Source organism: Lithobates pipiens, unplaced genomic scaffold (assembly GCF_037356315.1).
Source record: "Lithobates pipiens isolate NorthernLeopardFrog02 unplaced genomic scaffold, aLitPip1_a1.2 Scaffold_27, whole genome shotgun sequence".
Taxonomy (NCBI): Eukaryota; Metazoa; Chordata; class Amphibia; order Anura; family Ranidae; genus Lithobates; species Lithobates pipiens.
In genome coordinates, this window is record NW_027507788.1 from 211,190,751 (window position 1) to 211,214,027 (window position 23,277).

At 43.0% G+C, this 23,277-nt stretch overlaps 1 protein-coding gene across 3 annotated transcripts in view; it reads right to left on the minus strand.

Moving 5' to 3' along the window:
- Positions 1–23,277, minus strand: part of MMEL1 (membrane metalloendopeptidase like 1) — a 362,546-nt gene that overhangs the window by 11,952 nt on the left and 327,317 nt on the right. For all 3 annotated transcript variants that reach the window (XR_013263284.1, XM_077458217.1, XM_077458215.1), the window contains exons 20-21: positions 21,254–21,319; positions 14,092–14,187 (exon numbers count right to left, since the gene is read on the minus strand). Coding sequence is in view for 2 of the 3 variants with exons in the window: in XM_077458217.1 (XP_077314343.1) it covers positions 14,092–14,187; positions 21,254–21,319 (162 nt within the window). In the remaining variant the exon portion in view is untranslated. The remainder of the gene's footprint in view (positions 1–14,091; positions 14,188–21,253; positions 21,320–23,277) is intronic.

The window sequence follows — 23,277 nt, forward strand, 5'->3', positions numbered from 1 at the left end:
CCAAAAAGTCAGTGTAAACGAATGGAACAACGTTTCTAGGGACACTCACTTCATAGGTGTTCAATGGGCTGCAGAGCTGATGAGTCCAGTCTGATGACCGAGGGGGAGGTGTTTATTTCAGCTCCATCTGAAGCGTTCGGCTTGGAGGCAGAGGTGTAATGCTGCACGCTAGGTGGTAAGGATCAAGCTTAGTCACCAGATGATATCAGCTGTACACATAGGCAGCTTGGAGAACGCTGCACTGCCTGCAGTGCCGCTTGTCCGAGCGGCTGTGGATCACATGAGAGGCTTGTCACGTGGAAGGCTGTGAAGGGGAAGGTTGCTATGCCGACTCTCCTGCTTACATGTTTCGCGCTCCTGCGCTTTGTCAAAGCTGGAGCGGCATACAGCAACCAGAAAGATAAAGGCATCGGGTAGTGTGTAGGGGCGGGGACTGTCGAAGTCTCTCAGGTTAACCCCTAATGTGTCACTAAGCCTCCTGCAGTTAAAACCTTATTAGACAGGGGTCTGTGTCAGTGAAAGAACTGTTAGAAAACATCTAATAGGAAATGTGGATTGAAACATATGGTTGACACAGTGGTGTAGTGGTTAGCACTCTCACCTAGCAGCAAGCAGGACGCTGGTTCGATTCCCAACCACGCCACCACCCGCCTGGAGCTTGTATGTTCTCCCTGTGCCTGTGTGGGTTTCCATGGGGATATTAAAGGATATACAGAAGGGAGAAGAATGCTATGGATAAAAGGACACTGTAAGTTAAAAAAACACTGTAAGTTAAAAAAACTCAAGGGGGGGAAAAATTGCGGAGACCAAGGGCAAAAAAACAAATTATTTAAAAGATATATTTTATATTATTATTATTAAGTCCTTTCCTATAGGATAGTTAGAATAAATATATTAGCTACTCTTCGTTCATAAAAAAAAAAAAAAAAAAAAAATGATACAATAAAGAAATGAAAAAAAAAAAAAAAAATTTTATTTATAAAAAAAAAAAAAAAACAAAAAAAAAAAATATAAAAAAAAGAAAAGAAAAAGAAAGAAAAGATAACAAAAAAAAAAAAAAAAAAAAAAGGAAAATGAAAGAAAATGAAAATATATTTTCTATAAAAAATGTAGGGTGGCGGTCATGAACGATGAGTAGCGATTATATCTGAGTAACCTATATCAAGAGGTTATGCTGAGGATGTCAATGTCTTCATTGAGGCCATCAGGCGAGAGAGACCCCATAAGATATATCCAGAAGGTCTCCCTGCGACAAAGGTGGGAGAATCTTTCGTTGGCCGTTAGGGTACCCTTGGGGATAGCCTCAATTGCAAGGACCTCCATTTCTTTAAAGTTTTTATCATGACAATGGCGAAAATGGCGTGGCACGCTGTGTTGAATGCAGCCCTCTTTAATCAGGCGGCGATGTTCGCCCACCCTGACTCGTAGGGCCCGCATAGTGCGGCCTACATAAAGGAGGCCACAGGGACAACGTAAAACATATATTACGTATTCAGTAGAACACGTGATGAATTGTTTAATCTCAAAGGTTTTTCCTTTGGGTGTAGTGATGGTGGATTGGCCGTTGGGGATGGACTGACAAGTATAACAACCTCTTTTACGACATTTAAAAATCCCACATCTATTATCAAAGTACATCCTAATATCAGGGAATATATTATTATCCTTTCTATTGGATTTTATAAGTTTATTGGGAGCAATAATATTTTTGATTGTACGAGAGCGTCTAAAAGTGATTTGGGGTCTGACCGGAAGGAGTGGTGCTAAAATCGGATCCAGCTTTAGGATATCGTAATGTTTAAGAATTATTTTAGACATATGTTTATATTGTGTGTTAAAGGTAGAAATAAACCTAATTAGTGGAATTTTTGGGACGTTTTTTCGTAGGTGAATGCTTGGTTGCGTGTTCCATAAAGGCCTGTGTAACTAAATCATCTGGGTATTCTTTTTCTAAGAATTTTTTTGCCATCTGCTGGCCTTGTTGTGTATAGTCCTCAGTTGAGGTACAGTTTCTGCGTAACCTTTGGAACTGACCGCTAGGAATATTTTTCTTCCAAGCAGGGTGATGGCAACTCTTATAATGAAGGTAAGAGTTGCCTGCTGTGGGTTTAATATGGTTGCTAGTGGTGACACTATGCTCATTATGAGAAAGTACAAGGTCCAAAAAGACCAGATGGTTTTGGTCGATGACCGATGTGAAAGATAGACCCATAGAATTGTTGTTACAATAAGTGACGAAGGAGGAAAAAGTCTCAACTCCGCCACTCCATATGAGCAAAATGTCATCTATATAACGACCATAAAATACGATAAACTCAGCAAAAGGATTGTTTCTCCAGATTTTTTGTTCCTCCCAAAAGCCCATGGTGAGGTTCGCATATACCGGGGCAAAACTGGCTCCCATGGCTGTACCTTGGCGCTGGAGGAAAAATTGGTCTAAAAAGGTGAAGTAGTTATGTTTCAAGCAGAACTCTATGCTCAATAATAAAAATTCAGACTGTTTGGAGTTCATGCTTTCATCAATGCTCAAAAAGTGTTGTATTGCATTCAGTCCCACTTCGTGGGGTATAGAAGTATAAAGCGAGTTGACGTCTAAAGAGGCCCACATATATTCGTCAGACCATCTGTAGTTTTCCATAACCTCAATCACCTGACTGGAGTCCTTAATATAGGAAGGAAGTTGCACCACCAATGGCTGTAAGATGTGATCTATATAGGCCGAAAGGCCGCTAGTGAAACTATTAGTACTGGCCACTATTGGTCTACCCGGAGGGTTAGTAAGGGACTTGTGAACCTTGGGGAGATGATAAAAGTAAGGGGTGCTGCAGACTTTGGGGAGGAGGAATCGTTTTTCTTGGGGATTTAACACCCCATCTTTTTGAGCTTTGTCTACCAACGTAATTAAATCACGCTGGTAAATTGGAAGGGGGTCGGTTTGAAGTTTTTGATATGTAGTCGTATCAGATAACAGGCGATTGGCTTCGCCAAGGTAGTCGCCCATGTCCTGTACGACTAGACTCCCTCCTTTATCGGCTTGTTTGACCACAATGTTCTTGTTGGTGGTAAGGTTATGAAGAGCCTGTTGTTCAAATTTATTTAGATTAGCTTGTTTTTTGTTATTGGTTGTATTGCATAACTCAATAAATTCTTTATAAACCACTTGGTAAAAAGTCTCAATAAAGGGGCCCTTAGAATGGGTTGGGTTAAAGGTGGACGCCGGTTTCAGATGAGTATGAATTATCGCTGGTTCTGTAAAGGGATATTGTGTTTGGCTTGAGATATGACACTCGCTCCACAAGTCTTCAAGAATTCTCAAAATGTCATCCTGGGGGGTGACATTCATATCAATATTATCGATTTCAGGTGTTGAATCTCCTTTTTTGTTGTTATTAATAATTGTTTTTGCAAAATGTCTTTTCAGGGTAAGAGATCGAATAAATTTATTTAAATCTTTGAAGAGGCCAAATTTATTTGGTCCAGTGGATGGCGAAAAGCTTAGACTTTGAAATGGATGGAAGTCCAGGACAAAAACATCAGGAAAGATGAGGATGCAATGATTCACACAAAAACCAGTAAATTAGAGAGAGACATTGGCGATTATAGATCAGGCCACATCTTTGAGTGGAAGAAGAGAAACCCCACTCCCACTATGAACCGCATTCAACCACAGACAGGAATGGACCATGTATATACACCTCATAACACCATGGTCCTACACAATAATACTAGGACCAAATTTAAAAACCATAAGACAAGTAAGCCTCACAAAATTAAAAATTCCTCTAATAACACGGGAACCAATAGGACCAGTAGGCCCTATCATTCTAAATTTGAGCACCACAAGGTGACACGTGGTGCTCCTGACCCCCCCCGAGGCCTAAGCGATTACACAATCACCCATAAGAAGGATGGCGCAGACTGCAACCCCAATATAACAGCCAACCCCCTATTGGTTAGCACTTCGCCTACTGTTGCCCCATCCCCCTCTGGCCTATCCGATCAACCGGATGTTACTGAAAATAGACTACCCATTTTTTCGGTAGTCACATCCAATAAGTATAGCCCTCTGGTGAAAGATTTGGACAAGTACATTAAGGAAGGAGCTCGCCCTAGATCTAGTAACAAGACATGTGCACCCAATGAAAGTAAGGTAAAAGACAGTACTTCAGTGACACCTCCCAATTTTGAGGAAGGTTTTTTAGCCCTGTCTCCAAAGGGAGTCATGTTTACAAAAGAAAAGAGAAAACTAGAAGAGGTTGCAGAGGAGGACGTAAGCTTAAGGCAAAACAAAAAAGAAAGGGTGGAGACATAGTGGAAGAGAGTACCATAAAAATCTTCAACCTTTCATCACACACCCTCAATCCATATGAATTAGCATTATTGAAGAAAGGTCTAAGCTTTTCGCCATCCACTGGACCAAATAAATTTGGCCTCTTCAAAGATTTAAATAAATTTATTCGATCTCTTACCCTGAAAAGACATTTTGCAAAAACAATTATTAATAACAACAAAAAAGGAGATTCAACACCTGAAATCGATAATATTGATATGAATGTCACCCCCCAGGATGACATTTTGAGAATTCTTGAAGACTTGTGGAGCGAGTGTCATATCTCAAGCCAAACACAATATCCCTTTACAGAACCAGCGATAATTCATACTCATCTGAAACCGGCGTCCACCTTTAACCCAACCCATTCTAAGGGCCCCTTTATTGAGACTTTTTACCAAGTGGTTTATAAAGAATTTATTGAGTTATGCAATACAACCAATAACAAAAAACAAGCTAATCTAAATAAATTTGAACAACAGGCTCTTCATAACCTTACCACCAACAAGAACATTGTGGTCAAACAAGCCGATAAAGGAGGGAGTCTAGTCGTACAGGACATGGGCGACTACCTTGGCGAAGCCAATCGCCTGTTATCTGATACGACTACATATCAAAAACTTCAAACCGACCCCCTTCCAATTTACCAGCATGATTTAATTACGTTGGTAGACAAAGCTCAAAAAGATGGGGTGTTAAATCCCCAAGAAAAACGATTCCTCCTCCCCAAAGTCTGCAGCACCCCTTACTTTTATCATCTCCCCAAGGTTCACAAGTCCCTTACTAACCCTCCGGGTAGACCAATAGTGGCCAGTACTAATAGTTTCACTAGCGGCCTTTCGGCCTATATAGATCACATCTTACAGCCATTGGTGGTGCAACTTCCTTCCTATATTAAGGACTCCAGTCAGGTGATTGAGGTTATGGAAAACTACAGATGGTCTGACGAATATATGTGGGCCTCTTTAGACGTCAACTCGCTTTATACTTCTATACCCCACGAAGTGGGACTGAATGCAATACAACACTTTTTGAGCATTGATGAAAGCATGAACTCCAAACAGTCTGAATTTTTATTATTGAGCATAGAGTTCTGCTTGAAACATAACTACTTCACCTTTTTAGACCAATTTTTCCTCCAGCGCCAAGGTACAGCCATGGGAGCCAGTTTTGCCCCGGTATATGCGAACCTCACCATGGGCTTTTGGGAGGAACAAAAAATCTGGAGAAACAATCCTTTTGCTGAGTTTATCGTATTTTATGGTCGTTATATAGATGACATTTTGCTCATATGGAGTGGCGGAGTTGAGACTTTTTCCTCCTTCGTCACTTATTGTAACAACAATTCTATGGGTCTATCTTTCACATCGGTCATCGACCAAAACCATCTGGTCTTTTTGGACCTTGTACTTTCTCATAATGAGCATAGTGTCACCACTAGCAACCATATTAAACCCACAGCAGGCAACTCTTACCTTCATTATAAGAGTTGCCATCACCCTGCTTGGAAGAAAAATATTCCTAGCGGTCAGTTCCAAAGGTTACGCAGAAACTGTACCTCAACTGAGGACTATACACAACAAGGCCAGCAGATGGCAAAAAAATTCTTAGAAAAAGAATACCCAGATGATTTAGTTACACAGGCCTTTATGGAACACGCAACCAAGCATTCACCTACGAAAAAACGTCCCAAAAATTCCACTAATGACTATACTACAATTAGGTTTATTTCTACCTTTAACACACAATATAAACATATGTCTAAAATAATTCTTAAACATTACGATATCCTAAAGCTGGATCCGATTTTAGCACCACTCCTTCCGGTCAGACCCCAAATCACTTTTAGACGCTCTCGTACAATCAAAAATATTATTGCTCCCAATAAACTTATAAAATCCAATAGAAAGGATAATAATATATTCCCTGATATTAGGATGTACTTTGATAATAGATGTGGGATTTTTAAATGTCGTAAAAGAGGTTGTTATACTTGTCAGTCCATCCCCAACGGCCAATCCACCATCACTACACCCAAAGGAAAAACCTTTGAGATTAAACAATTCATCACGTGTTCTACTGAATACGTAATATATGTTTTACGTTGTCCCTGTGGCCTCCTTTATGTAGGCCGCACTATGCGGGCCCTACGAGTCAGGGTGGGCGAACATCGCCGCCTGATTAAAGAGGGCTGCATTCAACACAGCGTGCCACGCCATTTTCGCCATTGTCATGATAAAAACTTTAAAGAAATGGAGGTCCTTGCAATTGAGGCTATCCCCAAGGGTACCCTAACGGCCAACGAAAGATTCTCCCACCTTTGTCGCAGGGAGACCTTCTGGATATATCTTATGGGGTCTCTCTCGCCTGATGGCCTCAAAGAAGACATTGACATCCTCAGCATAACCTCTTGATATAGGTTACTCAGATATAATCACTACTCATCGTTCATGACCGCCACCCTACATTTTTTATAGAAAATATATTTTCATTTTCTTTCATTTTCCTTTTTTTTTTTTTTGTTATCTTTTCTTTCTTTTTCTTTTCTTTTTTTTATTTTTTTTTTTTTTTTATAAATAAAATTTTTTTTTTTTTTTTTCATTTCTTTATTGTATCATTTTTTTTTTTTTTTTTTTTTTTTTTTATGAACGAAGAGTAGCTAATATATTTATTCTAACTATCCTATAGGAAAGGACTTAATAATAATAATATAAAATATAATATGACAAAATAAGAGGCCATTTATCTGCCATCTATGCATTACTTAGGGGGCCAAGGAAGAAGTTGAGTTATATGCTTCAGTGGGAGCAGGACATTCAGGAATCCTTTGATTTAGATGACTGGTGTACACTCTCCGAGGCGGCATATCGCTCTCTCGCCAACACATCGGTGATAGAGGCCAATTACAAGGTATTGTTGCGGTGGTACATGGTCCCAGCCAGGTTGGCCGCTTTTGTTCCGGGAGCACTGTCCCATTGTTTTAGGGGATGCGGCCAGGTGGGGACCACTTACCATACCTGGTGGTCATGCCCGAAGGTCAGAAGGTTTTGGATTAGAGTCTTTAATTTTGTCTATACTATCACAGGATTGAACCTGAGGAAATCACCTAAGCTGGCCCTCCTGGGGGGCAAGGCGACAGAGGCTTCCAGGCCTCAGCAGCGGCTCCTTACCTTTATATTTATTTCAGCGAAGATCACTATAGCTCGTAACTGGAGATCAGCCGCACTACCGATAGCCCAGCTTAAACATAAAATGTCATGGCTAATGCTAAACGAACGGTTATCCGCATTGTCACAAGACAGGATGAAAATGTTTCACAAAATTTGGGACCCATGGATTGTCTATCTAACTAATGGTTCCGGGACACATGCTGTTTAACATGGTCATGGTAGCATGAGTGAGTTTGTGGATCCAGGACTACGGCTCAACCCCACCCCCCCCCCCACTCCCCCACTCAATTCTTCCCCTTTCCTTCTTTTTTCTATCTTTTTCCATTCGCTACTCTTTTCTCTTTCCCTGCTATAGGGTCCTTCTTCTTTTCTTTACTGTTCTATGTTGAATTCTTTACATCTCTCATTTAGCGGTGTTAGCAAAATAATTGGGTATTTCCATAACTCAAGAGGCAACAGCTCCGGCAGCTGGGATCCCATGTGATCCGGGGTTACTAGATATGGCACCTAATTCGAAGCCGCCAACATGTTTACGAAGCGGACTGGTGTGTTAGCCCATTTTTCATTATGCTTAATGTACTAAGTTGCCGCATTAATGAGACTATTGCTTGTATTGTACTGAAAACCTCTAATAAAAATTATTGAAACATAATATAAAATATATCTTTTAAATAATTTGTTTTTTTGCCCTTGGTCTCCGCAATTTTTCCCCCCCTTGAGTTTTTTTAACTTACAGTGTTTTTTTAACTTACAGTGTCCTTTTATCCATAGCATTCTTCTCCCTTCTGTATATCCTTTAATATCCCCATGGAAACCCACACAGGCACAGGGAGAACATACAAGCTCCAGGCGGGTGGTGGCGTGGTTGGGAATCGAACCAGCGTCCTGCTTGCTGCTAGGTGAGAGTGCTAACCACTACACCACTGTGTCAACCATATGTTTCAATCCACATTTCCTATTAGATGTTTTCTAACAGTTCTTTCACTGACACAGACCCCTGTCTAATAAGGTTTTAACTGCAGGAGGCTTAGTGACACATTAGGGGTTAACCTGAGAGACTTCGACAGTCCCCGCCCCTACACACTACCCGATGCCTTTATCTTTCTGGTTGCTGTATGCCGCTCCAGCTTTGACAAAGCGCAGGAGCGCGAAACATGTAAGCAGGAGAGTCGGCATAGCAACCTTCCCCTTCACAGCCTTCCACGTGACAAGCCTCTCATGTGATCCACAGCCGCTCGGACAAGCGGCACTGCAGGCAGTGCAGCGTTCTCCAAGCTGCCTATGTGTACAGCTGATATCATCTGGTGACTAAGCTTGATCCTTACCACCTAGCGTGCAGCATTACACCTCTGCCTCCAAGCCGAACGCTTCAGATGGAGCTGAAATAAACACCTCCCCCTCGGTCATCAGACTGGACTCATCAGCTCTGCAGCCCATTGAACACCTATGAAGTGAGTGTCCCTAGAAACGTTGTTCCATTCGTTTACACTGACTTTTTGGGTTCTTTCAGATGATTGATTGCATTCATTAGGCATTCGAAAGCTGTGCACATTGGTCTTTGGTTTTGACCTTTCCAAAGTTATAATTGAGAGATCTGAGGAGCTTTTCATTATCAAACATCTGTCCGTTTTATGATTGGTGTTTTTTATGTGTTTGAGATCCTGCAGGGATCAGATGTCTGTGTTTATTTTTTACATTTAATAAATGACATTTTAAAGTCTTTTTCACATCAATCTACTAGTCCCTTTGATGCGCTGTTTTTGATCGTTTTTTCTGCTGCATCCATTTTTTGCCAAGTCCATAATGGGTTAACAGCCGCACATTGAGACCATCTACAGGACATTTATTTAAATAAACAAACATCCCACGAGATAGTCAAACGCTCTTAAAGAGACCATTCATTTGTGCGCCAACTTTATCTTGTTTTGTTGAACTGAACTAAATGTATTCTCTTGTGAGAAGGACATCTATGGGTTGAATATGGTCACCTTGTCTAAATACCTAAATGGTCATTAACCACTTGCTCACTGGGCACTTATACCCCCTTCCTTCCCAGACCAATTTTCAGCTTTCAGCGCTGTCACTCTTTGAATGACAATTGTGCGGTCATGCTACAGTTTACCCAAATTACATTTTTATAATCTTTTTTTCACACAGATAAAGCTTTCTTTTGGTAGTATTTAATTGCTGCTGGATTTTTTATTTATTTTTTGCTAAATAAAACAAAAAGGGACTGAAATTTGGAAAAAAACAAAACAAAACTGTTTTATAGTTTGTTATAAAATTTTGAAAACAGGTAATTTTTATCCTTCACCGATGTGCGCTGATGGGCACTGATAGATGGCACTTATAGGCACTGATAAGGTGGCACTAATGGGCACTGATAGACGGCACTTATAGGCACTGATTAGGTGGCACTAATGGGCACTGATAAGCACTAATGAGGTGGCACCAATGGTTGGCATTAATAGGCACTGATAGGTGGCACTGATAGGTGGCATTGACAAGCACTGATGAGGCGGCACTGATAGGTGGCACTGATAGGTGGCATTGACAAGCACTGATGGGTGGCACCGAAGGGCACTTATAGGTGGCACTGATGATCATTGATGGGTGGCGCTGATGTTCACTGGTAGGTGACACTGATCTGTGGCACTGATTATGAGACACTGATGGGCATTGATTGGCAGCACTGGTGGGCATTGATGGGTGGCACTGTGGGCATAGCCGTGGCTTTCTGAGTGAGGGAACGATGTCCCTTTGACAGAAGCTGTTGATTTGCTTTTTTTTCCCCTCACCCTGACAACGTGAGGAAGAAAAAAAATGCTGATTACCGAGCGTCTGTTTACATCACGTGATTAGCCGTCATTGGCTGTCAGCTGATCATGTGGTAAGGGGCCGGGATGGACCCCTTACTCGGATCTGTGATCAGTCGAGCCTCATAGACTCAGTGATCACAGAGTGCGCCGCGCGCGACCCACAGGGTCACGCAGACAGCGCTTGCTTCGGGGGGGCATCCATGGATGCCCTCCTGGCTATTAAGGCCCGCGCTGCAGCCATCTTTCGGCTATAGTGCGGGCGGCAAGAAGATATAGTTACCTCGGTGCAAAGTTGCTCATTTAAAGTCCTTGCAAAAGACATTAGGGCACTCTTTGCTCCTAAAGAAAATCGGGTTTAATATCCACATACGGAAAAGCTTCTTTAAAGTAAGAGCTAAAATGTGGAATAGACTTCAACACAAGCGTGTTCTGACAAACTCTGTAGAATACGTCAAAAAGTCTGGATGTGTTCGTAAATGGAAAAAAAATGTGACTAACTATTAATTTCTATAAGAAATAGTAATATAGGATATTGATCCAGGAAGGCTCTAATTGCAACTTTTCCCTGTCCCCTGACAGAGCAAAAAATTGGACCACACTTTAGACGAATATTTGGGTTTCCTCTATATCAGGGGTCTCCACACATTTTCTAAACAAAGGGCCAGTTTACTGTCATTCATACTTTACGGGGGCTGGACTGTGGTCGATGGCAGTAGAAAATGCTCCAGTGTTAGTGAGAATAGACTATGTCTCAAGTTTGGTGGTCAGCTGGATTTAAAAAAATTACCTAATGCCTGTGCCCAGAAGGCAGAGGAATAGTTCCCTATCATTGGTTTCAGTAGAAGCAATAGTGGCCCACTGTTGGTGTGAGTGGAAGGAATAATTCCTCACCATTGGTGTCAGTGGAAGGAATAGTACCTTATTATTGGTGTCAGTGGAAGGAATAGTGCCTCATCATTGGTGTCAGTGGAAGGAATAGTACCCTATTATTGGTGTCAGTGGAAGGAATAGTACCCTATTATTGGTGTCAGTGGAAGGAATAGTGCCTCATCATTGGTGTCAGTGGAAGGAATAGTACCTTATTATTGGTGTCAGTGGAAGGAATAGTGTCCTATCATTGGTGTCAGTGGAAGGAATAGTACCCTATTATTGGTGTCAGTGGAAGGAATAGTACCCTATTATTGGTGTCAATAGGAGGAATAGTGTCCCATCATTGGTGTCAGTGGAAGGAATGGTGCCCCATCATTGGAGTCAGTGAGAGGAAGAGTGCTCCATCACTGGGGTCAGTGGGAGGAATAGTGCCCCAACATTGGGGTCAGTGGAAGGAATAGTGCCCCATTATTGGGGTCAGTGGGAGGAATAGTGCCTCACCATTGCTGTCAGTGGAAGGAATAGTGTCCTATCATTGGTGTCAGGGGAAGGAATAGCGCCCCATCATTAGTGTCATTAGGAAGAATAGTGTCCTATCATTGGTGTCGATGGAAGGAATAGTATCCTATCACTGGTGTCGATGGAAGGAATAGTGCCCCATCATTAGTGTCAGTAGGAAGAATAGTGCCCCAAGGGCCGCAAAAAGGCAGTGCCCCATGGGCCATAATTTTTTTTTTTTGTAAAATCTTTTTTTATTGAATTTTCGGTGTCATACAAAATCGCCCACGCAGGGGCCAAACATTTCCCACACAGGGGTAAACTTCCAAATGTGGCAACAGGCCACAACAAAGCACATTACAAAACATATATCCTGCCTCTGATGCGGCAACCGACCGCAACAGGGCAAATGAACACAAACATAAACTTGTCTATCTATACCCCACTGGGGGAGAGGATATTGTAGGATAATTCGTGCTAAGTATTAAAATGACCGGATAAGGTGTCATAAGAGCAGGTGGGTCAGCCTATAACCATACTACATCCATAACGAACTATGGGTTATTTACTACATCCGTTGCCGTTGTGTTATCATCCAGCCAGCAGTTCCACACCTTCTCAAATTTCTGTGGGCAACCCCTGTTCAAGTAGGTGGCCCTATAGAGGGGTAAGCTAGCGTTCACCAGGTTTTTCCAGAATTTAATAGAGGGGGGAGACGATTGTTTCCAGGTCATGGTGATGGCCTTGCGTGCATAGTAGAGCAACAGGGATATGAGTGTTTTCCTAGCCCTGAGGATCGACATTTGTTCCACCAGCCCCAGCAGGCAATATTTAGGATCGCAAGGAATATTAACCTCAGTGGTCTTAACTATCACCAGGAGAACCTCTTTCCAAAAGCATACAATCGCTGGGCAAGCCCAGAAAATGTGAATGAAGTCTCCCGGCTGATAGGAGCAGCGCCAGCACTCCGGGGAGTGCGTCGGCGACATCTTGTACAGTCTGTGGGGCGTGTAGTGGACTCTGTGTACAATTTTGTATTGGACCAATTTGTCCCTGGCTGAAACCAAAGGGGAGAACGGAAAATCCCAAATCTCCCTCCAGTCATCGTCATCCAGCTCCGGTATGTCCACCACCCATTTCCTGCGGAGGGAGGACAGCTCGGGGACAGCAGCAACCAGTAGGGACCTGTAAATCTGAGACATGGGTTTCTTCAGGTCTTTTACCCGAAGGATGGACTCAAGCTCAGAGTACTCCAGTACGACCGGTTGTCCCAAAAATTGACAGCGATAAGCATGCGCGACTTGAAGATAACGGAAGTGGGCCCATGTAGGCACATTAAATTGGTCACGCAGGATATGAAAGGGAGCAAGTTCCCCGTTGATAACGACATGCTCGAGCGTCAGTATTTTACACTTGGCCCAGGCCTGAGTATTAAACTGCGGAAGGCCGGGATTCAGCCACAGGGGGGTGTGAGGAGACCAGGAGTTCGTCAGGGACGCCCTCAGTGCCTCTCCCGCCCTCCACGCCCTTAAAGTGGTGCGCATAGAAGGAGTGAGGCGTTTTTGGCCCCCTGAAAACCAACCCCCTTAAGGCCTCCAGAGACCCCACTATAGCTGCCTCCAAGACCGTCGCAGCATTGGTCAGGTCCGGCTGCAGCCACCAGTGGACGGTTACAAGCTGGGTAGCTAGTAAATATTTGTGACAGTCAGGAAGAGCTAACCCTCCACTGCCCACAGGCCTGGTGAGCGTGGTGTATTTGAATCTGGGGGACTTGGGTCCCCAGATGAAGGAGAGAAAAAAGTTGTTTCAGAGAGTTAAAGAAGGCTTTAGTCAGCCATTGTGGGGAGTTCCTAAATATGTATGTAAGTTTGGGAAGGACCTTCATTTTAAGAAGGTTTATGCGGCCAATAAGAGAGAGGGGGAGATTGCCCCAAGCCTTTAATTTGGACTTGATTTCTATCAGAACAGGTTCAAGATTGAGCCGGACAAAGTCCTTGGTCTCTCTTGAAATGACAATACCCAAATAGGTAAACCTATCCACCCATTGAAGCGTGGTGGAGGATGGTGAGGTCCTGGCCCCATGGGCCATAATTTAGAGATAACTGCTCTACATCAACTGTGGGTTTATGGTTCTGAGGATTCATAAATTGTAATGTATTTGTCTTTTGGTTGTACTTGGTGGACAAGAGTTTTTTTTTTATCCCAACCAACCGGGAACTACAGTATGTAACTATGTCTCAATGTGGCCCTGAATGTAGATGAAAAATTGGGAATGTAAAGCAAGATGATTTACAGAGAGTCACTAGGGGCCACATTACCCTCCACATCGCCACATGTTTAGTGGTGGAAGGTGTCGTGGATTATCCATGGTTTAATAGTTATGAAAGCATTTTATTACAATTACCTGTGCAAAATTCAAAAAGAAAAGTTGCTTGTGTGTCAAATCCAGTCCTGGTAACTTCGGCTCTTTACCGTGTCTCTCCACCCATTTCAAATATGCCTGGAAATAAACATATAGTAGGAAAAAAATCACAAAGAATGCTGTGAAATGCAGTAAGAAACAGAGATCCATTGTAAAACCTGTGCACTAGCAAAGGGCAGCACTGGTTTGAGGGCAAAGCAATTGTTCATGGCGTTACATAATATACACATGCAGCATATTCTGAAACATGTAGATGCAGGATCTCATTTTAAAAGTTAAATGTGTTTTTTATTGTAAAGGGGCAGATGTTGCCTTGACATAAAATGCAGCAGTCCCTCCAAGAGAACAACCCTTGTCTCTGTCCAGTCAAGTCAACCAACCAACAATATGGCCACCCTTAGTGCAATGACGATTGGCCTAGAGCAGTGATGCCCCCCCATGTTGAGGGCATGTGGCCTGGTATGGTTCAGGAGGAGGGGGGCACTAGACATGTGCAAAAGGAAAAAATGTGTTTAGTTTCGTTTCGTTTTAATTCGTTAATTCATTAATTTCGTTTAGTTATATTCGTTAACTTCCTTAAATTCGTTTTCGGATTTCGTTTAGTTTCGAAAATATTTCAACCAAATTCGAAAATATTTCTACCGGATTCTAAATGATTTCAACATGATTCGAAATTATTTCAACCGCATTCGAAAATATTTTGTGATCCGACTTTAGGGCCATGTATCTCGGGGTCACTTGGTGCTAGAAACTCCAAATTTGGATATGTTGTAGTGCTAGTACTATTGTGTTTGCATACCAAATTTGGATAGCACCAAGTGACCCCGAGATACATGGCCCTAAAGTCGGGGCACTAAATATTTTCGAATGCGGTTGAAATAATGTCGAATCAAGTTGAAATCATTTCGAATGTGGTTGAAATAATTTCGAATCATGTTGAAATCATTTAGTACTTCGGCTCAAATACAATACAACACCCTTCTAACTCAGTTCTCAGAAATGCACTTTGCCAGTAATCCAACCTCCAGCACAAAATTAATTAGCTGATTGGACTATAAGATTTACTTTGAGCTGACCTTTTGTTTCATTAGATCTTTAAAGAATTACCGAATCATGTCGAATTCATTCGAATTCGTTATATTTCTTTTGTATTCGTTGTAATTCGTTATTTTTTTATTCGGACATTCGGATGCATCCAAATGTCCGAAAGATGCAAAATTCAGTCGAATTTCAATTCGTTGCGAAACGAATTGCACAAGCCTAGGGGGCACTCACTTGTCCCCCCCCCCTTCCTGACCTGCCCAGCTGCATGCTTCGATAAGGGTCTGGTATGGATCTTGGGGGAACCCCACGCCATTTTTGTTTTAAATTTTGGCATGGGGTTCCCCTTAGAATCCATACCTGACCCAAAGGGCCTTGTATGGATTGGGGGGGGGGGGGACCCCACGCTGTTTTGTAAACTTTTTTTTGTATTGCCAGAATTGCTTTGTTTACATTTCAGTTGTCAGTGGGTAAACCCCTGACAACCGATGAGTCATCAGTTGTTAAGGACGCGGCGGCCGGCTTCCGGGCCCGCTGGTTAACAACCAGCTATTCTTCACACAGAATTTGAATCAGTTGATCACTTCTAATTGTTCTAAAAATTAGGAATTCGTTAGAAAACTACTAAACCAAACAAATTTTAACAAATTTCAGCAAAATTCTTTACCATTCGTTACTATTTCATTCGGAGATTTGGATGTATTCGAATCTCCGAATTAAATAGTAGGCTTGTGCAATTTGGCAATTCAGCCGAATTTTGCATCTTTCGAACATTCGGATGCATCCGAATGTCCGAATAAAAAAAATAACGGATTTCAACTAATACGAAATAAATTATAGCGAATATAACGAATACATTTGACATGATTTGGTAATTCGTTAAAGATCTAATGAAACAAAAGGTCAACTCAAAGTAAATCTTAGGCCTCTTTCAAACAAAAGATCCGTTCAGATCCACGTGTCAGTTTTTCAGGCGGACCTGAACGGATGCTCCATAGAGGTCTATGGAGCGTTGGATGTCAGCGGTGACATGTCCACTGACATCCGACCCGCTCCGATCCAAAAAAGTGTGACGGAGGAAAAACCAATTTTTCCATCCGTCATCGGATCGGGTGACGACGGACTCTGCGGTCGTCACCCGATCTCCCATAGGGGAGAGCGGCGCTGTGACAGGTTCCGTCCCTGCTCAGTGTGCAGAGACGGACCTGTCATCTTCCTGGTCAGCGGAGATCGCTCCGATGACACCCGCTGAGCAAGCGGATATCCACGGGGCGGATCAGCACTAATCCGCCCCATATGAAAGAGGCCTAAGCCCTTGTACACACGGTGGGACATTCCGATGGAAAATGTCCGATCGGACCATGTTGTCGGATAATCCGACAGTGTGTGGGCTCCATCGGACTGTTTCCGTCGCAATATCCGTGGGACCAAGTTTTCCAGCTTGGCTATAAAATTTTTCCACAACATGATCCGATCGGACCTTGTCCGAACATGTGTAGAGAATTCCAATCGGACAAAGTGCCACGCATGCTCAGATCAAATTCCTACACCAAAGCTATTGGCTACTAGCCTGAATGTAGTCCCGTCGTAACGAAATAATGTCATCACGTTCTGAACGATCGGATTTTCCGACAAAATCCGTCGGATTTGGTTGTCGGAATGTCCGACCGTGTGTACAAGGGCTTACAGTCCAATCAGCCGATTAATTTTGTGCTGGAGGTTGGATTACTGGCAAAGTGCATTCCTGAGAACTGAGTGAGAAGGGTGTTGTATTGTATTTGAGCCGAGGAGAAGATATATTGTCATTGTGTGTGTTAAAAGATTCAATAAACGACTTTCCAAACTACGAATCATTATCACGAATATATATACATACATAAATATCGAATTTCAATGAATACGAACAAAATTATAGCGCATATAACAAATGGATTCGACATGATTCGAGGTTCAGTATAACGAATATTGACACTCTACAGAAATAACGAATTATCCGAAAACGTATTAAGATAATCTAACGAAGATAACAGAACGAAATGATGTATTTTATGGATGACAACGAACAGAAACTAAATTAAATTTTCCATTGTGCACAAGTCTATGAAATATTAACGAATAGTAAAGAATTTTGCTGAAATTCGTTAAAACCAAAAGTGTGTCCGAATTGGTATTCGGACCGAAACAAATTGCTGTCTATAGTTTAGTCCCTAAACAACCACAGGCTATGGACTTAAAAAGAACCAGTCAAATTTGGACCCATGCAACAATCTGAATGTTTTGTTTTAGCCCTTGTACACACGGGCGGACATTCCGACAACCAAATCCATCGGATTTTGTCTGATGGATTTTGTCCGACAGATTTTGTCCGAAACTGTTGCATACACACGGTCGGACAAAGTTGTCGGAACATCCGATCGTTCAGAACGTGATGACGTAATTTCGTTACGACGGGACTACGTTCAGGCTAGGAGCCAATAGCTTTGGTCTAGGAATTTGATCTGAGCATGCGTGGCACTTTGTCCGATCGGAATTCTCTACACATGATCGGACAAAGTCCCATCGGATCATTTTGTCGGAAAGTTTTATAGCCCAGCTGGAAAACTTGGTCCGTCGGATATTGCGACGGAAACAGTCCAAGGAGCCCACACACGGTTGGATTATCCGACAACACAGTCCGATCGGACATTTTCAGTCAGAATGTCCGACCGTGTGTACAAGGGCCTAGACTTTTTTTTACCTGTGCAGACTTGGTAAAAGAATTCTATATTTCCATTATGCGTACACACGACAGGACTTTTCGACAGCAAAGGTCCGACGGAACAAATCCGTCGGACAATTCGATCGTGTGTGGGCTCCATCGGACCTTTGCTGTCCAAAAATCTGACGGACTTTAGAAATAGAACCTGTTTCAAATTTTTTCGGCCGGATCTCAGCCGGACCCAGTTCCTATGGAGAAATCCGCTCGTCTGTATTCTGGTCCGGCGGACAAAAACCGACGCCAGGGCAGCTATTGGCTACTGGCTATGAACTTCCTTATTCTAGTCCGGTCGTACGTCATCACGGTCGAATCCGTTGGACTTTGGTGTGATTGTGTGTGGCCAAGACCGTTCATTCGGAAAGTCCATCTGAACTCCGCCGAAAGTCCGTCGGCAGAGCTGGATTCCCCACAAGGCAACCGAGGCCAGGCCTCGGGGAGGCAGTGGTGCAGGGGCGGTGCCACTTCTGCGGCGACTTCTCGGCTTTCGCGGGAAATTCCTGCCTGCTAGCCAGCCCGTTTCGTTGGCACCACTGCTTATCTCACGGGGATCGATTGGGCTTGTGCACACCCACTTTCTGGTGACTGGAACGCACGATAGGGCGGACGTGATGTCATCAGCTGGAAATGGTGGCCACGTTGCCTCCCATGTCTTGCATCATTTGTATTGCCAGGGGTTTTAAAGCGCGAGTCCGCCGTTTTTTTTTTTTTTTTAAAAGCCAGCAGCTACAAATACTGCAGCTGCTGACTTTTAAAATAATGACACTTACCCCCCCAGCGAGCCCGCGATGTCGGCACCCGAAGCCGATCTCTCGATCGTCTCTCGGGTGCTGCCGCCGCCATCTTGGGTATGGGAATCAGGAAGTGGAGCCTTTCGGCTTCATTTCCCGGTTCCCTACTGCGCATGCGCGAGTCGCGCTGCGCAATAAGGATGGTCCCCGCTGTCTCTGGGATCCATGTGTTTCCCAGCAGGCAGCGGGGGACCTTCGGAAAGGGACGTAGATTCTGCGGAAAGGGGCGTACCTTCTGCAGAATCTACGCCGGAAGTGGGTTCAGATACCTACTGTACAGGTACCTGCACCCCCTCCCCCCTGAAAGGTGCCAATTGTGGCGCCGGAGGGGGGGGAGGGTTCCAATGAGCGGAAGGTCCACTTTAGGGTGGACCTCCGCTTTAACCCTTTCTGGGCTGCTAGCGTTTTAACCCTTTCTCGCCGCTAAAAATAGCGGCGTTTTACCGCCGACGCTATGGGCAGCTTGGTGTGAAAGGGGTCTTAATGGGATAATAATGAAGCTGCTTTGCTGGTGATACTGATGGAGTTCTGCCAAACGTATTTAAAAAGGCTTTTTTTTTCTAGTGATATCAAGAATAATATTAATATGCTTTTTTAATTTGTTTGGTCAAGTTACCAGAACGCCATTATCCCGTAGTTTTTAAGACCAAAGATACAACTATGTTGGTGTCCCTTGTTAATTTTACATTGTTTTAAATGTAACTGCCTACTCCCAAACTGTCATTTGAAGTAAAACACAAGTATTATTCTCCACAATTTTTTTTATTGTGCATTAAAAAAGAAAACAAATAAAATTAGACATGCTATCTGCCAATAGAACCAAAAAGTGCATTCTATGCATCCAAAAATATAGAAAATATACCAAATCAAATCATTATTATTCAACCAAAAAATAATGTCAAAGCAATAACTCCAAGACCAATAATAACCCGTTATCTCCTCCGATTCTTCAACATGTCTGGTTGACGAACGGCCATTCAGAAACTAACTGAAAAGCACGAAATGAAAAGCGCGAATCAACCATCACCAAACTTCTACTAACACGAAATTAGCAGAAGGAGCCCAAGCGGTGGCGCTAAAGAGCTGAAAAAAAAACAAGTAGTACGTCACTACGTTCGTGTTTGTTGGCCGGTAATTCCTTTCCGTTTGTATGCAAGACAAGTGTGCGCCATTGCCCTTCAGACAAAAGTCCACGGTTTTGTTGGCCAACAATCTGGTCGTGTGTACAAGGCTTTAGTCCGTAGGGTTCAATATTGAGTTGGCCCACCCATATTGATTGGGCCCTGGGCAAAAATTTTCTTAGGGCCCCCTCCTCCCATGCAATTTCGCTCTCCACCTTCTCTGAGACATACAATAAATAGCAGCTAGACTTAAAATCAGCTTACTGTATCAGATCAGGCAGCGATTGCGATTGGTTGCCAGAGGTTACAGCATATCATTACTGCTTACTGACTGGTTGCTAGAGGTTACAGCACTCCTTAAGGCTCACTGATTAGTTGCTAGAGGTTACAGCACATGATTTTTGCTTGTTGATTGGCTGCTAAAGATTACTGTACAGTAATACTGCTCACTGGTTGCTATAGATTACAGCACATCATCTCCTCACTGCAGGGGGGCATGATATACATATGAATGTTGCCTTATTTACATATCAATGCAGTTGGCCTCAGCTATTTACATATACATATATGTATGTCACTGCTATTTACATATGAATGCCGGTTATTTACATGTAAACACAGGGTCTGCAGGTGAGTCATCTGTACACAACAATAGGTCAGAGCTGGGCAGCATTAGTAGCAGCACTTCACCCTGAGATAGCAGGACACAGCACAGGACTAAAACCTCAAGGGACAAGGGAATGTAAACTGGGATAGTTAGCAAGTATGAGGCAGCTGCTTTGGGCCCCACAACAAAGACAGGGCCCAGGGCAGCTGCCCCTTTTGCCCTGCCTTAAAGACGGCCCTGGGCCCACCCTTTTCAGCGATAACAGCTTCGACTCTTCTGAGAAAGCCGTCCACAAGGTTTAGGAGTGTGTCTATGGGAATGTTTCACCATTCTTCCAGAAGGGCATTTGTGAGGTCAGGTGCTGATGTTAGACGAGAAGGCCTGGCTCACAGTCTCCGCTCTAATTCATCCCAAAGGTATTCTGTGGGGTTGAGGTCAGGACTCTGTACAGGCCACTCCTCCACCCCAAACTTGCTCATCCATGTCTTTATGGACTTTGCTTTGTGCATTGGTCCATACAATTTGGTGGAGAGGGGATTATGGTGGGAGGGGGGGGGGGGTTGTTTTTAAGCGATTGGGCTTGGAAAAGAGAGACTCATCTGTTTTTAAAATGATATTAGATCAAATAAAGTTGGGTAGAGAGAAGGATAGAAATAGAGAGGGATGAGTGGGCTCCACTAAGCCGACACCGCAACTAACGCACATTAAAAAGTGTGTCCATTCTTTAAATACCATGACAGACATTAATTCTTGTGACATCTCAATGTCATCATTCTCCGACAGTTTCCCAACTGCAATAACAGAGGAAAATAAATAAATCTCGCCCTACCTTGTAGGCTTGTCGAACTCCTCCGTTGTCTGCAATATTTTCTCCCAGCGTGATGATACCGCTAACCTGAAAGTGTAAATGTTTTTTTTTTATAATTCTGCCAGTAATATAAAACCTGACTTTAATTTCATGCTTTATAGAGCCAGTGCAATAAAATGAGCAGACTTATTGGGAAATGCAGAGACAAGGGCTTAGAGGTAAAAGCTTTAAAGTGGACCTGTCATCACCCCATAAAACACGGGTATTTTTGGAACATCGGACAAAAACTTTGTCTGCAGGAAATGTAATTCAACATAAGACATAAAGTGATCCCTGTAGCTATTTTTAAAGAGAATCTGAAAACAGAGATACAGTGCCTTGCGAAAGTATTCGGCCCCCTTGAAGTTTTCAACCTTTTGCCACATTTCAGGCTTCAAACATAAAGATATAAAATTTTCATTTTTTGTGAAGAATCACCAACAAGTGGGACACAATTGTGAAGTGGAACGAAATCTATTGGATAATTTAAACTTTTTTTAGCAAATAAAAAACTGAAAAGTGGTGCGTGCAAAATTATTCGGCCCCTTTACTTTCAGTGCAGCAAACTCACTCCAGAAGTTCAGCGAGGATCTCTGAATGATCCAATGTTGTCCTAAATGACTGATGGTGATAAATAGAATCCACCTGTGTGTAATCAAGTCTCTGTATAAATGCACCTGCTCTGTGATAGTCTCAGGGTTCTGTTGAAAGCGCAGAGAGCATCATGAAGACCAAGGAACAGACCAGGCAGGTCCGTAATACTGTTGTGGAGAAGTTTAAAGCCGGATTTGGATACAAAAAGATTTCCCAAGCTTTAAACATCCCAAGGAGCACTGTGCAAGCGATCATTTTGAAATGGAAGGAGTATCAGACCACTGCAAATCTACCAAGACCTGGCCGTCCCTCTAAACTTTCAGCTCAGACAAGGAGAAGACTGATCAGAGATGCAGCCAAGAGGCCCATGATCACTCTGGATGAACTGCAGAGAACTACAGCTGAGGTGGGAGAGTCTGTCCATAGGACAACAATCAGTCGTACACTGCACAAATCTGCCCTTTATGGAAGAGTGGCAAGAAGAAAGCCATTTCTCAAAGATATCCATAAAAAGTCTTGTCTAAACTTTGCCACAAGCCACCTGGGAGACACACCAAACATGTGGAAGAAGGTGCTCTGGGCAGATGAAACCAAAATCCAACTTTTTGCCCACAATGCAAAACGATATGTTTGGCGTAAAAGCAACACAGCTCATCACCCTCAACACACCATCCCCACTGTCAAACATGGTGGTGGCAGCATCATGGTTTGGGCCTGCTTTTCTTCAGCAGGGACAGGGAAGATGGTTAAAATTGAGGGGAAGATGGATGCAGCCAAATACAGGACCATTCTGGATGAATACCTGTTGGAGTCTGCAAAAGACCTGAAACTGGGACGGAGATTTATCTTCCAACAAGACAATGATCCCAAACATACAGCAAAATCTACAAAGGAATGGTTCACAAATAAACGTATCCAGGTGTTAGAATGGCCAAGTCAAAGTCCAGACCTGAATCCAATTCAGAATCTGTGGAAAGAGCTGAAAACTGCTGTTCACAAACGCTCTCCATCCAACCTCACTGAGCTCGAGCTGTTTTGCAAGGAAGAATGGGCAAGAATTTCAGTCTCTCGATGTGCAAAACTGATAGAGACATACCCCAAGCGACTTGCAGCTGTAATCACAGCAAAAGGTGGCTCTACAAAGTATTAACGCAAGGGGGCCAAATAATTTTGCACGCCCCACTTTTCATTTTTTTATTAGTTAAAAAAGTTTCAAAAATCCAATTCCACTTCACAATTGTGTCCCACTTGTTGGTGATTCTTCACAAAAAATAAAAATTTAATATCTTTATGTTTGAAGCCTGAAATGTGGCAAAAGGTTGAAAAGTTCAAGGGGGCCGAATACTTTCACAAGGCACCGTATACTATTGATGTTAGGCTAACTGGCCTGTAATTCCCAGGGATGTATTTTA